This window comes from Phyllobates terribilis, unplaced genomic scaffold (assembly GCF_046119375.1).
Source record: "Phyllobates terribilis strain yellow unplaced genomic scaffold, ASM4611937v1 Scaffold_2__4_contigs__length_985480577, whole genome shotgun sequence".
Classification (NCBI taxonomy): domain Eukaryota; kingdom Metazoa; phylum Chordata; class Amphibia; order Anura; family Dendrobatidae; genus Phyllobates; species Phyllobates terribilis.
The window spans coordinates 846130357-846147702 of record NW_027362762.1 but is presented as its reverse complement, the minus strand read 5'-3'; the positions used below and the strand labels follow the sequence as shown (position 1 = coordinate 846147702).

At 42.3% G+C, this 17346-nt stretch overlaps 1 protein-coding gene across 1 annotated transcript in view; it reads left to right on the top strand.

Moving 5' to 3' along the window:
- The window catches only part of HIP1 (huntingtin interacting protein 1), a 199203-nt gene that overhangs the window by 157564 nt on the left and 24293 nt on the right, over positions 1–17346 (top strand). Inside the window, exons 17-23 of the mRNA XM_073667838.1 lie at positions 4837–4938; positions 5528–5660; positions 5742–5828; positions 8293–8382; positions 9068–9204; positions 11315–11425; positions 14875–14933. Coding sequence (XP_073523939.1) covers positions 4837–4938; positions 5528–5660; positions 5742–5828; positions 8293–8382; positions 9068–9204; positions 11315–11425; positions 14875–14933 — 719 coding nt within the window. The remainder of the gene's footprint in view (positions 1–4836; positions 4939–5527; positions 5661–5741; positions 5829–8292; positions 8383–9067; positions 9205–11314; positions 11426–14874; positions 14934–17346) is intronic.

Genomic DNA, 17346 nt, shown 5'->3' with positions numbered 1-17346 from the left:
ATACTACATTTCCCCTGTAACACCTGTCATTGCTCTGAATAACCAACATATAATACTACATTTCCCATGTAACACCTGTCATTGCTCTGAATAACCAACATATAATACTACATTTCCCCTGTAACAGCCCATCATTGCTCTGAATAACCAACATACAATACTACAGTTCTCCTGTAACACCCGTCATTGCTCTGAATAACCAACATATAATACTGCATTTCCCATGTAACACCCGTCATTGCTCTGAATAACCAACATATAATACTACATTTCCCCTGTAACACCTGTCATTGCTCTGAATAACCAACATATAATACTACATTTCCCATGTAACACCTGTCATTGCTCTGAATAACCAACATACAATACTACATTTCCCCTGTAACAGACCATCATTGCTCTGAATAACCAACATATAATACTACATTTCCCCTGTAACACCCGTCATTGCTCTGAATAACCAACATGTAATACTACATTTCCCCTGTAACACCCGTCATTGCTCTGAATAACCAACATATAATACTACATTTCCCCTGTAACAGCCCATCATTGCTCTGAATAACCAACATATAATACTACATTTCCCATGTAACACCTGTCATTGCTCTGAATAACCAACATACAATACTACATTTCCCCTGTAACAGACCATCATTGCTCTGAATAACCAACATATAATACTACATTTCCCCTGTAACACCCGTCATTGCTCTGAATAACCAACATGTAATACTACATTTCCCCTGTAACACCCGTCATTGCTCTGAATAACCAACATATAATACTACATTTCCCCTGTAACAGACCATCATTGCTCTGAATAACCAACATATAATACTACATTTCCCATGTAACACCTGTCATTGCTCTGAATAACCAACATACAATACTACATTTCCCCTGTAACAGACCATCATTGCTCTGAATAACCAACATATAATACTACATTTCCCCTGTAACACCCGTCATTGCTCTGAATAACCAACATGTAATACTACATTTGCCCTGTAACACCTGTCATTGCTCTGAATAACCAACATACAATACTACATTTCCCCTGTAACACCCGTCATTGCTCTGAATAACCAACATATAATACTACATTTCCCCTGTAACACCCGTCATTGCTCTGAATAACCAACATATAATACTACATTTCCCCTGTAACACCCGTCATTGCTCTGAATAACCAACATGTAATACTACATTTCCCCTGTAACACCCGTCATTGCTCTGAATAACCAACATATAATACTACATTTCCCCTGTAACAGCCCATCATTGCTCTGAATAACCAACATGTAATAGAGCAGATAGGATAGGTGTGCAGATAAGAACTGTGGTCCTGTCACATTAGAGTAGTGGATGCTCAGTAAATACAGAGGGAAGTTTAAGGCCATGTTCACACATTATGGAAAATTTCCACAGACTCCACTTGTGCCTCTTGCAGATTTCGCCCTACTCAATTACAAAGCATTGACTAGGGTGAAATTCACAATTAATATCCGCACAAGAATGAGCATGCGGCAGATTTGAAATCCCAAAAATGTTTTGTTTTTGGATTCTTTTCTGCAATTATACTGTAAATTGCTGTGGATTTGCAGTTCAGAATCTGCCCTGAAAATCCACAGCAAACCCAGAGAGTGTGAACTCAGTCTAATATGTGATTACTGAAATATCATCTCAACCTAGAGATCTTCATACTGAGATTGTTACGTTCAATAAGAAACCGTTCACTTTGCAGGTTCCCCGCAAGCAGATATTTTTAGTAGTCCCTTAATGGGTTCGCTTTTATTAGGAAGATGGGTAACAATGAACGCTTGCAGGCGCTGGATGACACTTTTCACTGTAATGTACGCTCTTTACTCTATAGTATAATAGGATATACAAAGTTAAAGGGGTTTTCCCACGAACAAAAGTTTATTTTAATCTATAGATCTTGGAATAATAATAATTTCCACAATTGAATGTATTTAAATAAAGTGTTCCTGTGCTGAGATAATCTTATGAATGTGTCCCTGCTGTGTACTGTGTAATGGCTGTGTCTGACCGTACAGGAACATGGTCTGATCATACCACATCTCCTGGGTAGGGGAGGAAGCAATTGTGGAAATTATTATTATTCCAAGATCTATTAATTAAAATGAAGTTTTGTTCGTGGGAAAACGACTTTAACCCCTTAATAACATCTGACGTACTAATACGCGTCTGTGCCCTGGGACTTAAGAGCCAGACCCGTATTAGTACGTCATGGCGATCGCGCGCGCACACAGGCTGTGCGGGCGCGATCGCCGCCGGGTGTCAGCTGATTGTCACAGCTGACACCCGGTACTATGTGCAGGGAGCGGTCCTGCACCGCTCCCAACACATTAACCCCCGCGATGCTGCGATCGAAGTCGATTGCGGGGGCAAGGGGAGGTGATCGGCGATACTCACCTCCTCTTCCGGCTTCCAGCGCAGTCTGCAAAGGCTTCCCGGGTGTTGCCATGACGACCCGATGTCGTCATGACAACATCCGGGTCACCAGAGAGCAGGAAGATTGCTTGGGCATGCGCAGTGCATCTCCAAGCAATCTTCACACTGTGCACTTCTGACAGCCTTCATGGCATAGGGATGGTGCTTCATTCCTGTGCCATGCAGGCGATCAGAAAAAAAAAAAGGTGAAAGTCCCAGAGTGGGACAAAGTAATAAAGTGTATAAACTGTGTGAAAGTGGAAAAAAAAAAAAAATGTGCAAAAATATTATAAAAAAATAAAAAAAATAATACACCAAAAAATAATGATATCCGCTAACAAATTGTCGGCTCAATTTGTTAGCGGATATCATGTTGCATTTGGAGAGTCCCTGTGTGCCCAAACATTGGAGCTCCCCCACAAGTGACCCCATTTTGGAAACTAGACCCCCCAAGGCACCTATCTAGATGCATAGTGACCACTTGGAACCCCTAGGTGCTTCACAAATTGATTCGTAAAAATGAAAAAGTGTTTTTTTTTTCACTTTTTCATTTTTACAAATCAATTTGTGAAGCACCTGGGGGTTTCAAGTGCTCACTATGCATCTAGAAAGGTGCCTTGGGGGGTCTAGTTTCCAAAATGGGGTCACTTGTGGGGGAGCTCCAAAGTTTGGGCACAGAGGGGCTCTCCAAACGCAATGTGGTGTCCGCTAACAATTTGAGCCGATTTTCCATTCAATTTGTTAGCGGATACCATGTTGTATTTAGAGAGTCCCTGTGTGTCCAAACATTGGAGCTCCCCCACAAGTGACCCCATTTTGGAAACTAGACCCCCCAAGGCACCTATCTAGATGCATAGTGAGCACTTGGAACCCCTAGGTGCTTCACAAATTGATTCGTAAAAATGAAAAAGTGTTTTTTTTTTCACTTTTTCATTTTTACGAATCAATTTGTGAAGCACCTGGGGGTTCTAAGTGCTCACTATGCATCTATAAAGGTGCCTTGGGGGGTCTAGTTTCCAAAATGGGGTCACTTGTGGGGGAGCTCCAAAGTTTGGGCACACAGGGGCTCTCCAAACACAACATGGCGTCCGCTAATTATTCAAGCAAATTTTACAATCAAAAAGTCAAATGGCGCTCCTTCCCTTCCGAGCCCTGCCGTGCGCCCAAACAGTGTTTTTTCCCCAAATATTGGGTATCTGCGTGCCCAGGGGAAATTGCACAACAAATTTTGGGGTCCATTTTTTCTTGTTACCCCAGTGAAAATAAAAAAAATTGGGTCTAAAGTAACATTTTTGTGAAAAAAGTTAAATGTTCATTTTTTTCTTCCACATTCAAAAAATTCCTGTGAAGCACCTGAAGGGTTAATAAAGTTCTTGAATGTGGTTTTGAGCACCTTGAGGGGTGCAGTTTTTAGAATGGTGTCACTTTTGGGTATTTTCTGTCAAAAAGACCTCTCCAAGTGACTTCAAATGTGATGTGGTCCCTAAAAAAAATGGTTTTGTAAATTTTGTTGGAAAAATGAGAAATCGCTGGTCAACTTTTAACCCTTATAGCTCCCTAACAAAAAAAAATTTTGGTTCCAAAATTGTGCTGATGTAAAGTAGACATGTGGGAAATGTTATTTATTAACTCTTTTGTGTGACATATCGCTCTGATTTCAGGGCTTAAAAATTCAAATTTTGAAAATTGCAAAATTTTCAAAATTTTCGCCAAATTTCCGTTTTTTTCACAAATAAACGCAAGTGATATCGAAGAAATTTTTCCACAATCATGAAGTACAATATGTCACGAAAAAACAATCTCAGAATCAGGGGGATCCGTTGAAGCGTTCCAGAGTAATTACCTCATAAAGTGACAGTGGTCAGAATTGTAAAAATTGGCCCGGTCATTAACGTGCAAACCACCCGCGGGGCTTAAGGGGTTAAATACCATGTTGAATGAAATTAAACCCCTGGTAGAAACAGATTGGAAAATAAGCAAGCAGGAGTTAGGGGCAGGATAATCAAGCGTGGTGCAACATTTTAACATTTCTGTAATACCAGTCTAAGGAGAGGCTTAAAATGAGTCTCCAGTTACGCTCACTTCCACATCGGGAGGTGAGTGGCGCCGATGACATTACGGTGGCAGATGATTGCCAGGACATGTGTACGACCCGCAGGCATCTGGCATGGGTCCTATTCTAATAATTAGACAAGTGCACAGTGACGTTGGATTAAAGGGGAACTTCATTTGTAATGCCTTGTAAACATATTTAATGCTCCAAATTAGTACATTTCAATATACAGATTATATTATACCCAATTATTAACAGTGTTGAGAATACAATATCCATTAAATATGGAAAGGTCATTTTTATCTTTTTTTTTTCTACATTTTTAGGCACAGGAACAGATGCATCAGATGGATGAGCTGCAGGGGGCGCTAGAGAGCAGCAAACAGGAAGTCCAGCTTCTTCAGAGCAACATGGAAACCTCTAAACAGGTGAGACGTCTGAAGAGCAGAACACCAACTTTCTGTATCATTACCTGTGTTGTAGATTTATCTTATACATTTTTTCACTCTTCGGTTTAATTTTTTTTTGTTACTTTTACAGGATTTGGGGAATTTTTTTTACATTACTGTGTATGTTTTTGGCTGCATAGCACTTTTGCATTACAGTTTAGAGAAAAATTTTTGACTGTTTAGCATTGACAGCCTTTTGTGTATTACTGTACATAGCAGAATGAGTCAACAGAGAATCCATGAGTGAGCTCATCTGACAGCAGGCCCTGCAACCATTATCCTGAATCATATTCTAAGCTGATCTATGAACAAATCAAAGTTGAACTTGAGTGTTTTCGGACAGAAAGGTTACAAGCGGCCTTGCAACCATTGCAAAAAAATGGTGACTTATTTGGCAACAGTGAGAAATATTGTTCATATATTTGCTCTGCAGTAGCATCAATAACTATTGACTGAGAAACGTTGTACAGATTGTTGTCATGACCAGTGTAACGGACGTCTCCATTTTTATCTTCTGTATACATAACTGAATACAGGACTGATTGTCCCCTCCTTTACGTCTTCTCAGGATTGTCTCTCACAATTTAAAGATCTTGAGGAGGGTTTTCTACAGCGCCTGATGCAGGAGGTGGAAGGAATCATCCAAGAAGCGCTGCAGCAGCTGGATGAACCTTTGTACACCAGCTGCAGCGTCTCTACAGGTGAGGGCACGGCCTCAAGAACATCTTACTACCGTGTGAGGATCTGACTTCAAAATCCACTAATCCTGGATTATTTTTCAGACTTTTTAATCTCCAGAACGGTGGCAGCAGTAGACAGCACTGAGAAACTAGACCAGGCTTGGAAGAGACACATGTCTGACACTTCAGGTGAGAAGAAAAGATGGGAGAGGACCAAAAGCTGTAAAGAGTATAGCAGGCAAGTGGAGGAAATGCATAGCAGTCAGATGGACAGGCACCAGAGGAGATGCACATTTGTAGGATAATGCTGTAATATGTAGGAAATGGAAGGATTCGCACACTAAGGGCTCGCTCCCACATAAATCGGATGAATTCAAGCCGATAAAAAAATCAGACAGGACAGCACGGGATCACAGATGATTCTTTTTGTGAGGTAAAACATTTCCCTGCCTATTTATAAAAAAATGTTTTACCTCAAAGAAAGAATTATTTCTGATTCCCTGCTGTAATATCTGTATACTCTTTTGCGTCCTCCCCTGCCCAGGAGATGTGGTATGATCAGACCGTGTTCCTGTACGGTCAGACACAACCATTACACAGTACACAGCAGGGGCACATTTATAAGATTATCTCAGCACAGGAACATTTTATTTAAACATATCCAATTGTGGAACTTATTATTCCAAGATCTATTGATTAAAATAACTGTTTATGGGAAAACCCCTTTAAGTACAGATCCATATAAAAAGTGACTTTTCAGTCTAGGTGGGGTGTACAACATCATACAGAGGTATGGAAACATCCATTAGATAATATTACTGCGCTATGGATGTACATGAGCCCTAAAACTGATTTAGCCACACACATTTATTCAGGCCGTACCATCATCAATAGGATCACACTATTGCTCCATGTCATCTATCCCTATAGCACCTTTTAAATTAGGCAGGAATTAGAGGGTCCATTTTTCATTTGTTTGTCCATTTTTACTATGAGTGTGCCATCCATTTGATGAAGGACGATACTGGTGCTTTGGCTAAGGGGTCATTCACTTTAAAGGGACAGCCCCTGATCAAAAGAAAGACGTCCTGGTGATCAACTTATGACTTTTCATCTTGTGACTGAAGCCTTAGCTGTGTGAACATGCGCTTATCAACAGCTTTCATCAAGAGATCCCGGTTAGCATCTCTCTAGTCTGAGTAACAGGCAGGGTGGTCTCTATTGTTCATGACATCGATATACCCCAACACTGCACATAGTTCGTCGTCGTGATACAGCTTCATTAAGGGTAATCTATTACCAGGATTTTGCCATGTAATCTGAGAGCAGCATGATGTAGGGGCAGAGATCCCGATTCCAATGACGCATCACTAACTGATTGGCAGCTTTCTGTGTACACTGTGCATAGGCAGAAAACTGACAGTCAGTGGTGGAGGTGGGGTTATATAGTGCAGAAAGACCACATGGCATGAGACAGCTAGTCCTCTAGTGATAATTTCTTGCTGATAAAACACTGATTTTAGTGAAACTACAACACAGAATGACACATCGTTGGAATCAGGGTCTCTGCCCCTAAATCATGCTTTTCTCAGATTTTAAAGCAAAACCCGGCTGACAACTTCCCTTTCAAACAGCATATCTTGAAGAATAACTAAACTTTTTTTAAAAAAATATTTTTGTCCAGCATGGACAGTTATGAGACTTTGCAAAACACGTTATTAGGGGATTTCTCTTCATTCCTGTAAAACAAAAATTGCATGTAAGTGGCTTTCTTACCCCTGTTTATTTCCCTACTCATTTGGAGTACAGACCATGGCAGTGAAAGGGTCAGCGCCTGCCCCCTCCTCTGACTGTCTTGATTAGGGCTCGCTCACACCACCTTATTAATCGTTCACGTGCAGTCCGTTGTTTTATCGGATAGCACTCGGGCCAATGATGTGTAATGGGACAATTGGTATGTTTCTCATACCAATTCGGCATGCTGCGATCTGTCGCATGAATCGGATGAGACTCACCCATTCAAGTCTACGGGTGCGTGGATATCATCGGACTGCACTCGGATGACATCTGAGTCGGACTGCAACATTTTTTTTATGAATTTGTCAAAAAAACATCAACAAATATTACAAGAATGAATAATATACATTGTATAGCTATGACGCCTGCTATTAGCCTGTTAGCACCAGGGATTTATTACATAGGGGAGAATTTGCAAGTAATTGATTGCAGTATATACACAGTATACAGTTTTGGATCTTCTTCCCATATCTACATGCTCTGTATACAATCGGTATTGACTTTCCAGCTTAGTGATTGTATATACAATAGTTATGCATGTTTGTGATATAGTTTTGTTTTTCTAAATCCTTCACAATTTTCTGTAGCTCTGTTTGCTATAAGTGACTTTTTTTTTTTCTTTACATCTAGCAATTGACAACTTGGTGATAAAGTCTATTATATACTTACTATGAGCGAATTTAATGTATTATATCATGGTCCTGCATAGAACATCTTCTAACAAGTTCATCATTTTTCAGATACTTCTATTTGGAATTAATATTTGGAGATTTTGCTTGTTTTGATCACTCATCATCATTCATCATTTATCTTCAATGTGTTATAGATTCATCTCCTTATCCTATTAATTTCATAGATGTAAACACCCTGTTGCCAAACCTGGTCCAGTTTGCACATAGAATAAGTGATGTGATCATGCAAGGAGCCCAGACGAGGACGTCTGACAGTGAGTAATGCCGGGTTTCATCTGATCTACTCCACATTTTTCTGCAAAAATCTAAAATTGGTCATATTTTAGATTAAAATAAGAAGGTTTTGCCCAAGCCCGATTTTCTGAATCCTGAACACATGAGACAACCTCAGTAGCTGGAGAAGTACTTGGATTTATAGGACGGATTTGCTGTTGCTTTTTCTCCTTCTTCCTCCTTGTCTCATATGATTGTCTGTAATGGACATCTTGTATTATTACTTCTCCCTGGAGAAGTAAATTCAGCAGTAGACACCCCCATTAATTCTGACTGATGGAAGTGAGTTGCACCAGCCAGTATCCCCCCCACCCAGTGATCAGGACCCCTTTAGGAAAGTTTTGACACAAAAAGACAAACACTTTAAAAGGTTCATGATGTCCGACAACCACGCCATTGATTCTCTATGGGGCTGGCGGAAAAGGCCGAATGCAGCACTCGGTAGCCCCATAGGCAATGAATGGAGCGGCGGTGAAGCATGTGCCCTCTTCTCCATCCTAACGGGGATAAATGTTGCCTGATCTGCCGATCGGTGCAGGTCCCAGCGGTCCAATAAGTTCCTATTTTTTGGATCGGTGAAAACTTGTTTTAACCAGACAATCCCTTTAACTTCCAATAGCCATTCACGCCCAGTATCCTTATACTGTGTAATGCTCTTCTTCTCAGAGCTCTGCGATAGCTGTCGTACGTGTGGCACTGAAGCTCTGAACTATCTCTCCAACCTGAAGAGCAAAGCCTCACAGAGCGGAGCCGACTGCAGCCAGATCACCGCCATACTGAATCTCATTGCTGGCATTGCTCAGGTAAACTTCACCAGCCGATGCGTCTGATTGTCTACAATGCGTCATTTTACAGTTTAGAGGAAATAGTACTTTTTTTGTAATATTTCCTATTAGAAACAAATACCCCGGCAGTTTATGTAACTGTACGTACAGCATTAATTATAGATCCGATCCCATAGAGACACGAAATTTTGATTAAGCATAATGTCTGCACAGTCGTTAGTCATCAGGTCTGATTACACATAGACCCTCTGGTGACGTGACCTACTTCGGTCAGAGTGTGCGCGCCAAGAACTCCAGGTCCCGGCTGCAATTATATTTTTTGTTAATTGTGAAATTTCCATAATTTCTTGGCTTGGCCCCGCTAGCCATGTTGAGTGTATGGGAATAGGAACAACTTAGAATTTCAGGGCTAATCAGCAAATGTCAAGAGGATGCAGTGATGAAGAAGAAGAGATCACTGTATTCATGGCAAAGCGACGTAGTTATAGGGGCCTCATTGACCTTTCTGTTAAAAGGTGCTCTCCGAGCAATTGAAATTGATGACTTATCATTAGAATAGGTCATCAATATCCGATCAATAGGGGTCTGACACCTGGCACCCCCTTTAATAGTTGTTCATAGACCCAGCAGTGGGCGGATGTAAACATTGAATGGAGCGGCACAGCGGAGCTTCACTTAATATGTAGCAGTCGCTGTCGGGTTCTGTGCACTACGTTCAATGTTTGCACCTGACTGCCATTGTTGTAGCTACCATCTGGTTGGTGGGGGTTCTGGATGTTGAACCCCCACCAATCTGATAAGGATAGGTCATCAAAATCAGATGCCCTGAGAACCCCGCCAAAGCCGACTTTAAGAAGGCGATGGCTGTCGGCAGATCATGATTTGGCCAATTTGTCGTCCGGCAGCTATCTCGGCCAGCTCTCTCATACATAGGAGCGCTCGTTTGGCTGAGTGCTCCTGTGTTCTGTATAAGGCCACGGCCCCACTATCAGTATTTGGTCAGTATTCGGTCAGTATTTTTTCTTAGGAGTGGGAGTCAAAACCAGGAGTGGGTGATAAATGCAGAATTGGTGACTTGTTTCTATTATACCTTTTCTCTGATTGTTCCTCACCTGGTTTTGTCTCCCACTCCTGAGAAAAAATACTGACCGAATACTGACCAAATACTGATAGTGGAGCCGTGGCCTAAGAGCTGCCATCAGACATCTCAGGTGGCGGGTTATCACAGAGAGAACCAAAGGATTGGCAGTCCGGTATCAGACATGCTGCATCCTTAAAGGGGTATTCCCATCTCCAAGATCCTATCCCAATATGTAGTAGGTGTAATAATAATAATATTAGCAAATGCCTCCAATTAGAAATGTAGTATAGTTTTTCTAATTCGCTCTGTCTCTTTCCTCATGTGCAGGCATTCCAGGACCTTAGGTATCCATGGTTACATCCACTGATATAATGGCAGTTAGTTATCTAGCTGCCAGTGGCCATAACCGTGGATACCTAAGGTCCCACAATACCTGAACATGAAGTAAGAGACATAGCGAATCAAAAATACTACACTACATTTTTAATTGGAGGTATTTGCTAATATTATTATTATTACACCTACTATATATTGGGATAAGATCTTGGAGATGGGAATACCCCTTTAACTCCCCCATCAGTCTGGGGGGGGCCCAATCTCATTGATATGGGCAGGTTTAATCGGCGTTAGTCTAATGTGTATGGGGGCTTATGATTAGAGCTATATGGTGGAGTGAAACTCAACAAACCTCAACCCTAGTCTGACTATTGCAAAAATTCAAGCCTGTTGAATTTTTTATATCAAGTTGTGCTCAACTTTGCCCTCATAGACTTCAGTGTAAGTCTCGTGGGTCTTGCAGCTCATATGTGACCTGTCTGCAATTTAGCTTTTGTTTTTATAGTGAAGCGCAACTTAAAAATAGTCTCATGACATCGCGTTGTAGGCAAGATGCCGATGTGTTAGGCCAAACAACTTGCCTGAGAATTGCTCTCACAGTGTAGCCCTAGCCAAAATCTTCAGTTTAGGACTAGATCCTCCTGTATATGGGGGTAGTTCTAATTTGTATGTAATATCGTAGTCAAGTAACATTATCTAACTGTTATTCAGGAGCTGCGGCCCCCGTCACTCGATATTAAAGAGGAGGAGCTGGGAGACCTGGTGGAGAAGGAAATGGCAGCCACCGCAGCTGCCGTCGAAACCGCTGCTTCTAGAATTGAGGTAAGAAAACCAAAGCAGCAAAGAATGAAGACAGACGCGGAGATTTATCATCTGCAGACTTTTGTCATTATTTGTGCAAAATTTTTCAACGTGTTGCACTATGTTTCCATAATAATAACAATTATCACCCCGCTGCAGGAGTGAAAATTGCAACCTTTTTTGGCTTTCTAAAAAGTCATAGCTCATAAACCTGCTTATTTACCTGGCTGACCACGCCGACATTTCCACCAACAAGTGGCAGGGGCATCGTAAAAATTCAAAAAGATGCACATTTTTGAGCAATAAAGACTTGGACCAAAATTTCATACTTTTTTTACTCCATAAAACTGACGCATAAGCCCTGTTCAGTGTCCCCTTTAGGGCTCGCTCTCACTTGCGATTAAATCTTTCGAGTGCAATCTGATAAAAAAATCGGATTGCATTTGTACCAATTTAATCCTATGATGGCTCAGTGGCGGGTTTTTGTTTCAGCTCTGATCGGATCGCGATCAGACTGAAAAAAAATCGCAGCGCTCATGCGCAGGCGACATTCTCTGCCCTGACGAGGGCGGAGTAAAGTACTGCAGTGCGCAGGCGCCGGGAAAGGTCAAAGAGCAGAGAATGTCGCCTGCGCAGGAGCACGATGCCGGGGACCCTGTGTAGATGACGTACGGGATGCGTCATCCACACGAAGCAAGAAGGAGGACGACATAGCAAGAAGAAGGGAGGCGCCGGACCAGGACGAGCAACTCCACTCGCACCCGATGGCCCCCCAGGTGAGTATAATAAAAGCTCTTTTTCTTGTCTTGCAGGTCGCGTTGGGGGCTTATATACACCATTATAGAAAGCTGTATATCAGGACTGAAAGATGCTGGCCGTATGTCATATTGGTCAAACCTGGTGACAGGTTCCATTTAAGGAGCATGCAGCAAGGCTTTTCTGCCAGTTTTCTACTGTTAAAAAGATAAATTTTGACACACACAATTTTTGCTTTTAAAAATTGCTAATGTTTACAATGTACGCACTCCCAACGTTTTTTTTTTAACGTGGGTGTGGTTAGCTACACAAATGAGGGTTTAGCCAAATTTGTGAATTTTGACTTTTTTTTTTAAAACAAAGTCAGATGTGTAATAAGGTTTTTACTATGTAACCTGAGAGCAGCATGATGTAGAGTTCCTAGTTCCAGTGATGTGTCACTTGCTGGGCTGCTTGCTGTAGTTTTGATTAAATCCCTGTTTTACCTGTTGCAGATCTAGCAGTTGATTGACCCTCCCCTCACCTCTGATTGACAGCTTTCCATATACACTGTGCATAGGCAGAAAGCTTTCAATCAAGGTTATACAGGTCTCATGAATATGGACGACTACATGGCAGCAGGTTAACTAGCCCTCTACTGATAATCTCCTAATAAAACAGTAACACATGGCTGGAATCAGGGTCTCTCTATATACATTATGCTGATCTCAGAATGGGTAGCAAACATCTGTAATTGTGCAACTTTTTGATAAATTTGTCGCTAAAAATGTCAACACAGCCACAAGAAAAAGTGACTTTAAATAGTTCCCTAGTGAAAATCACCCCCTTTATCTGTGCACTGTACTTTATAGAAGTGCACTTAATTAGTTTGGATGAGACCTGTCATACACCATGAGATTGCTGCTCTGCAGATACAGACTCATCGCGGACTCATAGACTTGTCTTTTATCTGTTGTGACTCCAGGATAATGCGGTAACGACATTCCTCTTGACAATAGAGGATTATTGATGGGCACTATGTGTGCGGTAATGCAGTCTCTATGCTGTGAAGTGGTAGATGTGCGTAGAATGATTGGCAGTGACAGACACCACTTAGGGGTCATGCTGACGTCCGTGCAAATCAGTTCGAGCACAGACCACTATAGCACGGACTAGCTGCAGGTCTCCCGACGAAAGTGTAACTGCTGATAGAAATATATGAAGCTGTGACACTCGGGTCTGGAGAGCTGCGGCCAGTTTGTGCATTGCGGTCTGCTCTCAGACCGATTTGCATGGAAGTCTGCATGAGCTGCAAAGCTTTATTGTAGCTATATCAGCAGTGACATTGTACACATCCCGCTGGCCGGGGAACCGAGTTGAAGTATCCTCATGTGAGTAAATGCCTCCATATACATTACTCAGCTGTAGCCGCCGATATCAGTGGGACAGGCCCAAAGTCTAATCTGTATGGGGACCTGCTATTGGAATCCTTCTGTTCGGTGCTAAGATAAGCCAAAGATGGATGTGGCAGTGGCTTTCCCATAGAGAACACAGGAGCGTTCCTGCTTTGGGGAATTTGGGAGAGATAGAAGTAGGCCAAGTGCTTGTTCAGCTGACAGCTATCTAATCTGTATGGAAAAATATTACAATTTGAGAGTCCTCAGTGGTTGATACCTTTTAATGGCTAACTGAAAAGATGGTAAATTGCAAGCTTTCGAGACTCCTCAGGTTTCTTCATCAGCCGTAATATAACATAAAATAAGAAGACTCACATATTTTTGCCAACAGGGCACAGGAATAGTGCAATAGATGAGACAAGTGACGTGAAGCAGAACTATCAGTATGGGAGAGGGAGAAACAGTTGTGGCTGTAAATATTGGAGCAGTTCATAGATAAGGAGTGTGAGAGTTTTATTGTCCTGTGATTGAGGTCTGGTCCACTATTGTGATGCCTCAAATGGTCTGAGGAGCACATTCCTTAGTTGATATAGAAAGACATAAATCCATGGACATATTATTCCTGTTCTGAATGTGTCATAGGTCATCATAAGATTGTACTCTCAGACTCCTCTGTCTCTCTGAGATTTGAAATTACCTGTTAATACCAGTAATTTCATGTCCATGATGCTGTGATCAGGGATACAAAAATGTTTGGCCACAGGAAGATCAATTCTTTTTCTTTTATTATGTGGCAGTGAGAATTCATCCTTGTTATAAGTTTTTGTCCTGTGTCCTCCACATACAGACCCCCAGCTGGACATTTGGTACATATAATTAAGTACACCACATTAGTTGTGGTGCAGCTGAAAGTACCTGGGATCTTGTGGTCCTGATGTGAGTTGGGGATCTTTATCTTGTCCGTGGTCATTATAAATGGACCGGATTTACATTTTCCCTGGTTGCAGGGAAAGGTTCCTGTTGTTGTTGGAGAGGACAGGCAGCTTCTGACAATGATTCTTCTCAGATTTGGGGGGGGTCAGGAAATGTAGATTGAAACTAGCCATCTTTTTGTAACAAAGGTTGAGTTCCTCAAGTGCCTTCTTTTAACTCTCTTAGATGTTGTTATGCAGGAAGTTTACCTGCCGTCCTACAGAAAATTATAGTTATTATGACATGAAAAATAGCAGAAACAGTTCCACTAAGAACCTGAAATTCAGCTAATATTAAAGTCTTGAAAAAAGTAATCTTTCAGAAAGATCAGATTGTGGTGATCTCACAAACCTTTTCTTTTCTTAGGAAATGCTAAAAAAATCTCGGACAGACGATACTGGACTAAAATTACAAGTGAATGAACAGTAAGTAAATCAGTAATGTGTGTACTGCTCCAGCATTCCAGGCAAAGACAGTGAGGCAGACTTACTACAGCCGACCACACACATTAGAGACTGTCGGCCGAATAAAGGTTCGGCCTATTGTTCGGCTGGCCGCCATCTCGACGCTTCAATGTTGTCTATGAAAGAACCATTGCCAGACATGTCTGCCGATCGCTTTTTTCTCCCGGGGATCAGATGTTTTCAGTCAGGAATCAAACATGCCTGATCAACATTTCTCCCAGTTGTCCGAGGCCTCCATACACATTAGATTGTCAGCTGAATCCAGTGATATCAGCAGGTTCAAGAGGCATTAGTGTAATGTGTATAGAGCCCTTAATACCATACAATTGTTAGACAGTGAAGCCGACCTCCAAACACACAGCAGATGGATTATAGGATTTGCACACCCATAAAACATCCTCGGGAAAATCATACATAAAAATATACACTGCTCAAAAAAATAAAGGGAACACTCAAATAACACATCCTAGATCTGAATGAATGAAATATTCTCATTGAATACTTTTTTCTGTACAAAGTTGAATGTGCTGACAACAAAATCACACAAAAATCATCAATGGAAATCAAATTTATTAACCCATGGAGGCCTGGATTTGGAGTCACCCCCAAAATTAAAGTGGAAAAACACACTACTGGCTGATCCAACTTTAGTCAAAATGAGGCTCAGTATTGTGTGTGGCCTCCACGTTCCTGTATGACCTCCCTACAATGCCTGGGCATGCTCCTGATGAGGTTGCGGATGGTCTCCTGTGGGATCTCCTCCCAGACCTGGACTAAAGCATCCGCCAACTCCTGGACAGTCTGTGGTGCAATGTGACGTAGGTGGATGGAGCGAGACATGATGTCCCAGATGTGCTCAATCGGATTCAGGTCTGGGGAACGGGCGGGCCAGTCCATAGCTTCAATGCCTTCATCTTGCAGGAACTGCTGACACACTCCAGCCACATGAGGTCTGGCATTGTCCTGCATTAGGAGGAACCCAGGGCCAACCGCACCAGCATATGGTCTCACAAGGGGTCTGAGGATCTCATCTCGGTACCTAATGGCAGTCAGGCTACCTCTGGCGAGCACATGGAGCGCTGTGCGGCCCTCCAAAGAAATGCCACCCCACACCATTACTGACCCACTGCCAAACCGGTCATGCTGAAGGATGTTGCAGGCAGCAGATCGCTCTCCAGGGCGTCTCCAGACTCTGTCACGTCTGTCACATGTGCTCAGTGTGAACCTGCTTTCATCTGTGAAGAGCACAGGGCACCAGTGGCGACTTTGCCCGTCCTGGTGTTCTGTAACCAATGCCAAGCGTCCTGCACGGTGTTGGGCTGTGAGCACAACCCCCATCTGTGGATGTCGGGCCCTCATACCACCCTCATGGAGTCGGTTTCTAACCATTTGTGCAGACACATGCACATTTGTGGCCTGCTGGAGGTCATTTTGCAGGGCTCTGGCAGTGCTCCTCCTGTTCCTCCTTGCACAAAGGCAGAGATAGCGGTCCTGCTGCTGGGTTGTTGCCCTCCTACGGCCCCCTCCACGTCTCCTGGTGTACTGGTCTGTCTCCTGGTAGCACCTCCCGCCTCTTGATACTACGCTGGCAGACACAGCAAACCTTCTTGCCACAGCTCGCATTGATGTGCCATCCTGGATGAGCAGCACTACCTGAGCAACTTCTGTGGGTTGTAGAGTCCGTCTCATGCTACCACGAGTGTGAAAGCACAACCAACATTCAAAAGTGACCAAAACATCAGCCAGAAAGCATTGGTACTGAGATGTGGTCTGTGGTCCCCACCTGCAGAACCACTCCTTTATGGACGGTGTCTTGATAATTGCCAATAATTCTATTTTCTATTCCATTTGCACAACAGCATGTGAAATTGATTGTCAATCAGTGTTGCTTCCTAAGTGGACAGTTTGATTTCAAAGAAGTTTGATTTACTTGGAGTTATATTCTGTTGTTTAAGTGTTCCCTTTATTTTTTTGAGCAGTGTATTTCACCTTCATTAGACAAATATAAAATTCCCAAACCATTTGCAAGTAAAGATCAATTAACAGTCAGTGGCCGAAAATAAGCACAGGAGAAAGGCCACGTATCATATTAAATACTGGTTGGTGGCCACCGTTCACTGATATGTACCAACAATAGAGGGTAAACCACTGAGAAGTAGCTGCACACCCCACACCATAATGACATAACGCGGACGCTAGGGTTAAAGTTACCAACTAGTTGGTGAAATGCTGCATATAAAAATCCATACAAATCCAGAGGAGCGAACACCGAACATGTGGTCATAAAAGAGCTCAAAACGAAAGGAAATATTAAAAGTAAAAAACCTTTATTAAACAGACAATTAGTTATATGGTGGCACTATAGAAGACAGGT